Consider the following 11,473-nt stretch of genomic DNA (forward strand, 5'->3'; position numbering starts at 1 on the left):
ATTGATGGTGCCTCCAGGTCCTTTCAGTGCACAGAGCTAGGACATTAAGATACACACACTCTCATGCTGATATTTCCAGTTAAAATTTAGCTGTAACTTTTACTGAACTCTTAATTTTATACTTGTATCTCTTTACTACACTGAAAAATTTGGTTTCTAATAACATTAACACCACTTACATGTTTAATCCTACAATATGCATACAATAATTTACAAATAATAATTCAAATATTATTCTACTATATACTGTTCTACTAATAAAATAAATGTGAATACGTTTAAGACTTTGCATAGTTTACTTTGTCCTTATAACCCCTAAGGGTTATACCATATACCATATATATACCATGTACCCCTAAGGGTATACCATCAAAATACTGTGTCTAAAGTCATTTGAAATAATTCTTTTGTTTGTGTAGTCATTTTTACCAATTCAATATATAATTTGGTTTGTTAATTTTTAATATTAGAATTTGCTTTTTATTTTTATATACTTTCATTTCTTGAATATGTAAAATGTTGTTCAAAATTCAAACCTATATAATAAGGCGTACTCAGGAAAGTCTTCTCTGCACCTTCCACAATTCTCCCTGCCATCTTTATCACTTCACCCTATTTATTTCCTTTTTTAAAACTTTGTAAATTGTGTAATATGAAAAGCAGAAAATGCATAAAACAAAAATGAATAGCTCAATAAATTATCACCAGATGAACACCCATGTAACCCAGGTCCAGAAATTGAACATTTCTAACATCCTGGAAGCATTATTGTGTCCCCCAGTCATAACCTCTTCCCAAAGGTAACCATTATCCATTCTCTACTTGACAATGTTTCCTCGCTTTTCTTTATGATTTTATAACCTAAGGATGCATGCATAGGTTATAATACTGTAAAGAAAAACTAATAAACATGGATTTTAGATTATCCCCAGTCTTGGGTTATCGTGAATGGTGTGATTGTATATATATACACACACACACATATATATATGTATATGTATACGTATATATACACACACACGAATATAAATATATACATATATACTCTTGTACATGTTTCCTGTTGCACATGGGTGCCAGGGGAAGCAGACAGCTTGTACCTTCTCACAGGGAAGAAGCTGGGGAAATAGGTAGTCTCTCTTCATTCTCCTCATTCCCTCCCTCTGATCTGCTTCTAAGTATTACCTTTGTCCTAAACCAACCAGAATCCAGAGGAATAGGGAACTCATTGAAGTAGTCCACACAGGTCAGCCTCTTGGGACAGAAAACTTGGTAAAAATTGGTGGAGAGTAGAATCTAGGGGCAAACTTAAGTTATTGCTCATCTGATCCCCTTCTCCCTCCTTTTTATTTTTTATTTTTTGAGAGATTATCTGTCAGTATAATTGTTATTCCTTTGTAGATAATTTGCCTTTATCCACAGTTTCACTAGGCTGTGACTAGGGAAGAATTTCTTTTTATTTATTCTCTTTGATATTCAGAGGGCTTCTTGACTACGTGGGCTCATGCCTTTCATCAGTTTTGAAACATTCTCAGACATTATCTCTTTAAATATTGACTCTGTCCCATTTACTTGCTCCTTTCTTTCTGGGATTCCAAGTAAATTTGTGTTAAACTTTCTTGTGGTACCTTCTATGATTCTACCTTATCTTTTGACCTATATTCCAGTTTACTAACTTTTTATTAATCTGTGTACAGTCTATTGTCTTGAACTTGGCCTGAAACAGATGGCCAATCTGAGTAAATAAGAAGAGTTTAACAAAGTAACTATTTATAAAGGTGTGGACAGGTAAAGGAATATAGACTTTGTCAAGTCACAGCTGTTAGGGAGGGAGCCAGAGGAATACTCATCTTGGCCTCTCTCCCTTTTTGGCCTCTAAACTCTTGCAAATACCTACTATTGTCTAAATTTAACTGGAAGTCAGTGAGCAAAGGTCTCTGGTTTATGCAATCCAAAGACATCAACTTGGAGACATAGAGCAGGATGAAGAATGATGCAGCATAAATATGGGTGGGAAAATGGGGACCATCTACCTTAATTCTAGCTTCCACTCTTGTGTTTTGTTTGAATGAAAACTTTGTACCCTTATGACAAGTGATGCACACATCCCTTAATTCAGACATACTCTCATATGAAATCTAAAGCATTGTCAATATCAGTGCTCCTGATATAAAGTAGCAGGGAAAAGAAATGAGAGGGGGAAAAAGTAACTTTCATGTCAAGTTACTTTAAACACAGCTGCTACAATCCCTAGTGAATCTGCTTCTCTGATTGAACCCTGACTGATAAGAATTTGGTACTGATAGTGATTCCAAAGAAACAGAATCTTAAGGATGTGTTCTCTGATGGTTTTCTGTTATTGGTTTTCTGATCTATTAGATTTAAAAGCATTAATGACTGTTTCCAGTGGTAAAGGGGATACTAGCAGTCCATGACATGCAGTGGCAAGATAATTCCTCACATTACTGCCTGTAGATACCTATAATCAAGTGCCTATAGAAGGCAAGAATTTAGATGACCAAAAGTTTATTGCTGTAGAATATTTTAGGGAAATAAGGAGTGTTGTGGTGTGGGTTGGTTGCTTCTACATGTTCTGGAGACTTGAGGACAAAAAAATTATTAGCTCGGCTTAAATTTCCAGCTCAAATTTCTTATAAGGAACCTGAAAGTTTCTATCTATATCTGCCCTGAAAGAAATCAGCTCTCTGTGACCTCAGCTCTCTGATGCACTCAAGAAAAGTTATGATTCTGCAGTTGAACAAGCTATTTTCTTGTTGTTAGAATGGGAGTGTTTATATTTTGGGCTTCCTACATCCCAGGCAGATGTGGAACTCTTTCATTTTGAAGGATAATTTTGCCAGTTATAGAATTCTAGAATGACAGTTATTTTCTTTCAACACATTTAAAATGTTATTTCTCTATCTTCTGGCTTCTTTTGTTGCTGTTGTGGAGTTAACTATGAGGCTAAATGTTGCTCCCTTGAAAATAATCTTCTCCACACATTCATAGCTGCTTATAAGATTTTTCTCTTTGGCTTTGTTTTCCTGAAATGTCATTTTTCTGTTAGTTTTAGTTTTAGTTTTTTTTTTTAAATATTTTGCTTGAGACTTGGTAATCTTGAATCTGTTCATTGATATCTTTCAACAGTTTTGGAAATTTTCCGGCTACAATCTCTTTAAATACTGCTTATGCCCTATTCTCTCTCTTCTTTCTAGGATGCCAATTCAATAAATGATGAATCTACTCACTATATCCTTTTGGTTTCTTACCCTTTTCCCTTTATTTTCCATCCTTTGCCTCTTTGTGTTTTTTGGAGGGAAGGGCTAAGTTTCTTCTGACCTGTCTTCTGGTACACCAATTCTATTTCAGCTGTCTCTAATCTGCTATTAAACCTATTCAATTAAATTTTTGGTTCTCACATTTTTAAGTTGTAGAATTTCTATTAATTCTTTTTCTTTTCAAAGAACCAATTTTGAGTTTTATTAATTTCTATCTTTTCCTATTTTCAATTTTATTGATTTCTGCTCTAATTTTTATTGTTTATTTTCTTCTGCTTGCTTTAATCTTAAATTGCTCTCCTTTCTCTAGTTTCCTAAAGTATGAACTTAGTTTATTGATTTTAGGTCATTCTTATTTTCTAATGTATGCATTCATTGCTATAAATTTCCTTCTAAGCACTGCTTTCACTGCATGCCACAAATTGTATTTTCATTTTTGTTTACTTCAAAATATTTTAAAATTTCTCTTGCAATTTCTTCTTTGGCCCATGGGTTATTTAGAAAGGTGTTGTTTTCCATATATTTGGGGATTTTTCCAGCTATCTTTCTGTTATTGATTTCTAGTTTAACTTCATTATGGTCTATGAAGAATCACACAGAATGTGTGATTTCTCTTCTTTTAAATTTGTTGGGGTGTGTTTTATGATTGTCTATCTTGATGAATGTTCCATGTGAGCTTGAGAAGAATTTGTATTCTGCTGTTGTTGGACGGTATATTCTAACCATCAATTAGATCAGATTGAATGATTGTTCTGTTAAGGTCATCTATATCCTTTCTGATCTTCTGTCTGCTTGATCTATCAATTACTGACAGAGGAGTGCTGAAGTCTCCAATTACAAAGGTGAATTTTTCTATTTCTCCTGTCAGTTCTATCAGTTTTTGCCTCATGCATTTTGACATAGTTGATAAGTAGAGAGGGCAAGAACAGCAGCATGACAAAGAATCTTGCCATCAAGAACTAGTCACTTAATTTCTCTGGGTTGTTTAAATGGATGAGGTGTGTGGCCAAGTCCCAATTTCTTAGAGAAACAAAATCTAGATATTTGCCCATTTTCATGTACCTGTGAATGTCCAATGAGTATGAGAGTGTCTTGGGAAGTATAAAGCTCTGCGGATAGGACATTCTGGTATTTGGTTGATCACGAGTGATCAGATTACCCACTTCTTTTAAAAATTTCAAGCTACCAGGAGCAAACTAGCAAGAGTCAGCAAAACATTTAATGTGTGTACACTTTGATCACAGCACTTTTACGTTGATTCTTGGAAGCACAAAGAATGGGAGAGCCTTGGCAGGGGCTGTAATGCTGGAGGTGGAGACCCTCATAGAACAGCACCATCCAAGCAAGTCTGACATGGAAGGATGGGTGGGCAACTGGATCATAGAGCATCACCAGATGTGGGCAGAGAAGGCTAGGTGTGGTCCCATCCTCACTTTCCCTACTTCAGGAGGGAAAACAGGACAGAAAGCAGCCTTTGAGCAGCACCAAGGCGCTTTGTTCTTCTCACCCCACCCCCTGTTCAGGTCCTGCCTCTCTCACTTAGAGGACTCTAGCCAGGTCCAAACCCCGCCCATCCTGCCTCAGGGCAAGTCACAGAGAGTTTGCATGAAAGTCACTTTAATGTTGGAGATTCATCCTGGAACTACTTCCCTGGAGGGCAATGGGGAGGGCACTGGGGCAAAGAGCCTTGCACGAGGTCTCAGTCAGCGACAAGGTTGTGGCCTACAGCAGAGGGTGACTCAAAGAAGCCCTAAAACAAGAAACAAAGGATTGGAATCAGTATGTGGGAAGGTGGCCCCTCCCTCACCTACTCTTTCCAAACTGCTTCAGTAACAGCCTGATTTAAGTAAGCCCACAGTAACTCAGTCCATCGATTGAGTGCTTGTCCCCTTGTTCCCACATGGAATTCATAGGGTTCTCATCCCGTGATTTTCCCTTGGGCTCAGGCTGGAGAAGAATGGCAGTATCTTTTTTGTTTTCTTGAAAGCACCACACCAACAAGTCTCTCAAAGGTGGTCTTTACTTAGCTCTGAGTGCTCAGACCCAGCAGCCGATCCAGGCTTAGGAAGCCCAGCTGCCATCTTATGGGAGTGAGAACAGGTTTCCTAGGAGAGCATAAGGGGCTGGAAGCTCCCAGAGATGCAGGATGCCTCTGGATGGAGTGCACGGCCAGCTGGAGGTGCCGACTCCACTGCCACCATTCCAGTCCAAGCCACCTCAGTCTCCCTTGTACCAGGATGATCAGCTCCTTATAGGCCTCTTAGTTTTCACTCTTACTTTTCTCACAATCCATCCCCCAATATCACTAGAGTGGTCTTTTCAAATCATATCACATTATGATATCCCTTGCCTCAAAATTTCCCAGTCGACTTGCCACCACACTTGGAATAAAATCCAAACCTTCCACCGCGATCTATGAGTCCTTGTGTGGTCAACCCCAGTCCTACATTCTCTTACCTAAATCTCTACCCCTGAATTTTCCATCTGTCCCTCAGACATACTATGGTATCTTTGTCTCAGGGCATTTGTCAGTATGGTGCTCTCTGCCTTGGATGCCCTTCCTTCATATTGTCCTCTGGCTGGCACCTTCTTGTAATTTAGGCCTTAGTCCAAAAAAAGACTTGTCCATGTTGAAGAGTCTGGTATGTGGGACAGCCCAACCCCTACTGCAGTCCCTGAGAGGAAGGGCAGAGGCTTTGCAGGGGAAAGGGCTGAGAATCAGGAGACCTGGGTCCAGTCTTTGCTCTGCCATGAACCTGCTATGAAGCCTTGAGTAAGCTGCTTGACCAGCCTGGGCCCCAATGTCTTATCTATAAAGATAGATGGGAGGGCTATATGAGTGTTTTCAGTTGAATTCTGAAGTGTTCAAGCATCCCAAAGAGATAATGCAGAACCTTGGGATGCTCACTCAGGCCACAGAGTAGAGCAAGGCGGGGAGGTGCTGAATGCAAAGGCCTCTGGGCTACCTCTTCCATTCATCCAAAGGAACTTCACTATCACTTGCTATATACAGAAGAGTGCATGGAGAAAAGAGGAACCTTTTACTTAATTGTGAAAACCCTTCAATTTTGTATGCCTATTTTAAACTCAATTCTTTTTCATGATACTATAGATCATTTCACCCTTAGAGGCTCTCAGCACCTGCATCATGCCCCTCAACCTCTTATTTGGACACCCAAAGGTGGTCTGAGAGACAGGAAAATCAGGATGCCATTCAATTGGGAAAGATATTTTCTTCAGCTTTTTTGTTCACATCCCAATACCCACTCCCTCCTTCACACCTGCCTCCCTCATTTAAAGAAGTCTTTGGTGATTCTAGCCTCCCAAGAAAAAGTGAGCCCTCACCTTGACAGGGTTGGCCACCTCTTGTTTCAAGGCCTTTGAAACCACTCTGGAGGTAAAGCACTGATCTTTGTTCACCTTGGCCATTGGGCTCTGTGAAGAAGGAAGCCAGGAATCAAGAAGGAGACAGAAAAAGGTGGTAGAGCCCCTGAGGAAAAGAGACGGGACCCAAAGTCAGGGATTCACGTCTTGAGAAGACACATGGGTCTCACCTTGGGGAATAAGAGTCGAAGTTTCTCCTCTTGCTTGCCCCTAAAAGACATGGGGATGATAAATGGGACCTAGGCTTGTTAGCACCCACCTCCTCTCCCTTTGCAGACATTACTAATGGCTCATGGAACTGTTTCCTGCAGATCACAGACAGGACCTCTGAATCATTCTCATAGTGCTCCTGGCAGCTCTTACCTGCATTGATGCCAGCTCCCTCCTTGCTCTGTCTGTCAGCCAGACAGCATGGACTGACCATAGGCCTCACATACCTCATCCCAGTGGTTTTGGTGGGAAAGGCTGCCTGCCCAACCCTCATACATGGATCCTGGGGATGGAGTTTGCTAATGTGTCCCATCTTCTGGATCATCACATTCTGGGTCATGTCATCCTTCCAGAACAAACCTGCAGGGTGAAAGGATGTGGTGAATTAACACCAGGGATGTTCTAACTGGCCCACTCCAGGGACCAGAGTGAGATCAACACTCCCCCTCTCCCTCAGGTAGATAAAAGATCACAATTTGTGGAGAGAATTAAATGAGATGACATATAAAAGTTGCATAGCACAGTTCCTGGCATGTAGTAAATGCTCAGTTAGGATTAAGACTATACTCTTTTTGCTGATTCATTTGATGCTATTGTGAGGATTAAATGAGATTAGGGATATAAAAATTGCTGAGAAAACTAAGACAGTGATTTCCAAACTTTAGGGTGCATCAGAATCTCCCACAAAGCTTGTTAAAACACAGATTGTTGTTCCTCACTCCTAGAGTTTCTGATTCAAGAGGTCTGAGATGACGCTCAAGAACTAGCATTTCTAACAAGTCTCCTGGTGATGCTGCTACTGGTCCAGGGATGCACTTTGAGAACCACTGCTCTAAGGCATTATAAACATGATAGACATTCGTAGTGGTAGTAGTACAAAGAACTCAAGCTGCATTTCCTATCTGACTCTTCTCTCATTCATGCAACTCTGCTATAAGGAAGGGTTGGCCATCTGTCTTCAAGAGGCTCCTCACTCCCTTCATTCCTTCCTTCTATTTGTCATATAATCTGCTCTGCTTCCTACCCAGAAGCTGAAGTGTGTGTGTGTGTGTGTGTGTGTGTGTGTGTGTGTGTGTGTGTGTGTGTTCTGGCTGAGAATTTAAGGATTCCTGTCTCTGTAAAAACTCAGATAGTGCCTGTGGTTGGGGCTAGTCTCAAGGAGTTGGATGCTGACATCTTCCAAGGGCTTCTTCTAGAAGCCTCTACTGGGCTCTTCCAGGATGTTCAAGGGCAAACAGCCTGTCCTTCCAGCTCCACACTTACTCTGGTCTCACCCGGTCCTCCAGGAGGTAAGCATGACAGAAAAGTTTCAAGTAGAGATATCTGGGGAAGAAAACCTGTTCTCAGATAAAAAGCCCCTCATTATTACCTACCCTTGTATCTGACCAGGTCCCAGACTCTCTTCACCTTTTACTCACCTTGAGGCACAATCTGCTGGAAGAAAACTTGCAAGTGTTGGAAGACTGGGGTAGTAAATCCTTGGAGGGACCAGAGCTGCCCCACTCCCACTTGGCTCTGACCATCTAAGAGCAAAATAGTGGTGTGAGAAAGGAGCCTGGCCAGAAGACTTACAAACCCCAGTTGAAGGAAAGCAGCTTCCTCCCACTAACATCCCTGGGTTCACTGGTCTCTGTCCCCCTCACCAGACCCCCTCCTCATTTCAAGTCCTCCTTCTTTTCATATTTCCCTACCCATCACCACTTTCCCTGTTCTTCAGCCCCTGCATCTCATTCACCTTTGGTACCAACTTCCAGTAAGAACCAAGCTTACAGGCAAAGAACATCCTGTGGAGGTTAAGATAAGCAGAGACTCAGAAAGCTACACACATGAAATGGATAATCAGGTGAACAGGCAGGGCATGGAAAACAGGCAAATTGCATTCAGGGAAGTCTTTGAAGCCTGGAGGGGATTACAGAGGAGGCCTGGAATCCTTAAAGGAAAAAAAGTATGGTATGTATAGGGTTTGAGTGTCTGGATCCTTGTCCTGAAAGCCACAGTTTGGCCGACTCTGCATAAGGGAAGGACAGGGGATGGAGATAATCCCTAATGCTATACACACTTTCCTTATTCCAGCTAGATGGGTAGGACTGGAGTCTGTTTGTTTGTTTTCCCTATAGTGGAATTACCACAAGTCATTATGGACTGGGAATTCTCCCCAGTCAAATGGATCCTAATATCAATTTCCTGGCTTTAGGAAGGACCAGAACCTCCAGCACCCTGTTGAGAAGGAAAAGAACTTCTGGAAGGAGAGATTGTTCTCTGAGGCAGCACTCCCAGAACGGATAGGAAAAGCAGTGACCTGGACACCCTGGGTCAGACCCACAGGGCTCCTGGCGCTGTCCGCGGTGCTGAGTGATGGCCAAAGCCTGACATGGGGGCGACTCTGAGCGGTAAAGAGAGCCGGGCATTCCCACAAGGCTTGATTGTCCTTACTACCAACCCCCACCCGCTCCCCACGCCTTGCTTCCTGTTGCTTGACATCAGGCCTCCTTCCACAGTTCTTCGGGAGTCCTCTGCATTGGCATCTAAACCCCACAGATTCGGGGAGGAAAGTTGGCGTTAGGCTCTGAGTTTGCGCCGTCTGCCCCACGCGCCAGGCTCTGGAAACCCGGAGTCTGCGCAGTCGGTCTCTGGCAGCTCAGACATGAGTCAGCGATGGTCTACCTGGCTGGCTCAGAGTGAAGGGGATGGAAAAAGGATGGACTGTTTCTCTCTCCATCCTCTTCTACCTCGGCCTAGCCTTCCACTTCTTAGCAGAAATTGGATCGCAGACACCAGGCTCTGGGGGGCTTATAAAGGAGCCTTGGCTCATCCCTCGGCCCAGCCTTCTCTTCGGAGCCAGGACCCCGATAACCCGCGGTCCCTGCCCCTTCCCCTGCAGTCTAGAGATTCTAGTCCCCTGCCTACCCCTCAGCCATAGGCATCTTTTCCCTGGCCCCTTGGCTCGTCTTGCTTTTCTTGCGGCCTCACAGGCCAGTTTTACTTTCCCCTATGCATGTTTCCCCGTCCTCCTCCCAAATCCCCAGTCTTCCCCTGAGTGGGCTTCCCTGAGTCCTCTGAGTCCCAGAGCCCCTATGCCGAGCCCCACTCCAAGCCTGCGCCTCTTTGGGCTAGATGCTCTCTACATTCATCTATTTTCACCCCGAAACACATTACTTTCCTCTTAGATTCCAAACCTTGAGCTCCCCCTTCCCCGCCCACTTTGCTCAGAATCGCTCTCTAGCCTTGCCCGCACCCCCCAGGTTTCCTCCTGACCGTGGCCACCAATGTCGCTGCAGCCCCCTGGGCGGCTGTTCAGAAGCAGGAAACAGAGGAGCAGCCAGAGCCCCCGGGAGCCCCCAGGCCACAGCAGGCACTGCATCCTCCTGGGCTTGGCGCGCTGGCTCCCCTCCTAAGTCGCAGAGAAGGTAGGGACAGCTGCCTGAGGGACTGAGCGGGGCTGTGGCTTCCCACCCGCTAGCGAAACGGGATCTGCACAACCCTCCCTTGGCAGCTGGGCCAATCACTGGCGGGCCCTGCGCCTGCGGACTCCTATCCAGCCCCTACTTCCCCTACCGCCCCCACAACCGTCCCACCACACCCATCCCCAGGAACCCACTCCTTTTTTACATAAATCGGATGCCAAGGACTACTGCCTCTACTCCCAGTCCCAAGGTTGGAGAAATGGATTGCATGTGAAACGCAGGTGCGATTTGTACCTAACTCATAGGTTTGCTGTGAGGATTAAAAATTAACAGCAACTGGGTAGCCGGCACTCAATGAATCTAGTCTATTTTTATTATCTTGATGCTAACTTTGCCCTCACCCATCTAAAACCCTTCAGCAATCATGGGTTTGACCTGCTAAGAATAAACACATCCATCTACTTCTCCACATCCACTGCCATAGCCTGGGATCAAACCACTGTACTCTTTTTAATAGAGCTATTGTAATAACTAACTAGCTAACTAACTGATCCCTTGCTTCCACTGTAATTTAGTTACAGGCTTCCTAAACTCTAGACTGACATTTCAATCTTTTTTTATTAAGCTTAAAATTTTATTATGAACATTTTCAAATATAAAAAGAGAGAAGACTCAAATGAACATTAATATATTTACTACTTAGATTTAACAATTAATAAGATTTTGTCACAACTGCTTCTTTTTCTTGCTGAAGTATTTGAAAGTAATTTACAGACATCATGACATTTCACACCTAAAAAATTCAATATACATCTTTTAGAATGAATGAGTTTTCTGCATAATCACAATAGCATTATGATATCTGTTTTAGGCTGAATAATGGCTCCCAGAGATGTCCACATTCAAATCTCTAGAACCTGTGAATATGTTACTTTACATGGTAAAAGGGATTTTCCAGGTGTGATTAACCTTAGAATGTGGTTCACTTCAGATGGGGAGTTTCTTGGATTTTCTGGGTATGCCCAATATAATCACAAAGTCTTTAGAAAAGAGAAGTAGAGGGGTCACAATCAGTAGTCAGAGTTATAATATTGGAAGCAAGAGGTTGGAGTGGTACGAGAAAGAGGCCTCAAGCCAGGGAATGCAAACAACCTCTAAAAGCTGAAAAAGACAAGGAAATATATTCTCCCTTTAAGC

The 11,473-nt window shown here is 42.7% G+C and overlaps 1 protein-coding gene across 2 annotated transcripts; it reads right to left on the bottom strand.

The window, feature by feature from the left end:
- Window positions 1–4,478: 4,478 nt before the first annotated feature.
- On the bottom strand, window positions 4,479–10,421 carry RESP18 (regulated endocrine specific protein 18). Of its 2 annotated transcripts, none has more exons than XR_010380696.1 (6): window positions 10,128–10,421; window positions 8,291–8,395; window positions 7,026–7,232; window positions 6,833–6,872; window positions 6,624–6,713; window positions 4,479–5,028 (listed from the first exon to the last, which is right to left on the bottom strand). XR_010380696.1 is itself a non-coding variant. In XM_010988375.3 (6 exons), the coding sequence occupies exons 1-6, from the start codon at window positions 10,231–10,233 to the stop codon at window positions 4,978–4,980; spliced, it is 525 nt and encodes a 174-aa protein (XP_010986677.1). In that variant the 5' UTR covers window positions 10,234–10,408; the 3' UTR covers window positions 4,479–4,977. The 2 variants fall into 2 exon arrangements, 1 of the variants encoding a protein (XP_010986677.1); XM_010988375.3 differs by having other exon boundaries at window positions 7,100–7,232; window positions 10,128–10,408.
- Window positions 10,422–11,473: the final 1,052 nt, after the last annotated feature.

This window comes from Camelus dromedarius, chromosome 4, assembly GCF_036321535.1.
Source record: "Camelus dromedarius isolate mCamDro1 chromosome 4, mCamDro1.pat, whole genome shotgun sequence".
Lineage (NCBI taxonomy): Eukaryota > Metazoa > Chordata > Mammalia > Artiodactyla > Camelidae > Camelus > Camelus dromedarius.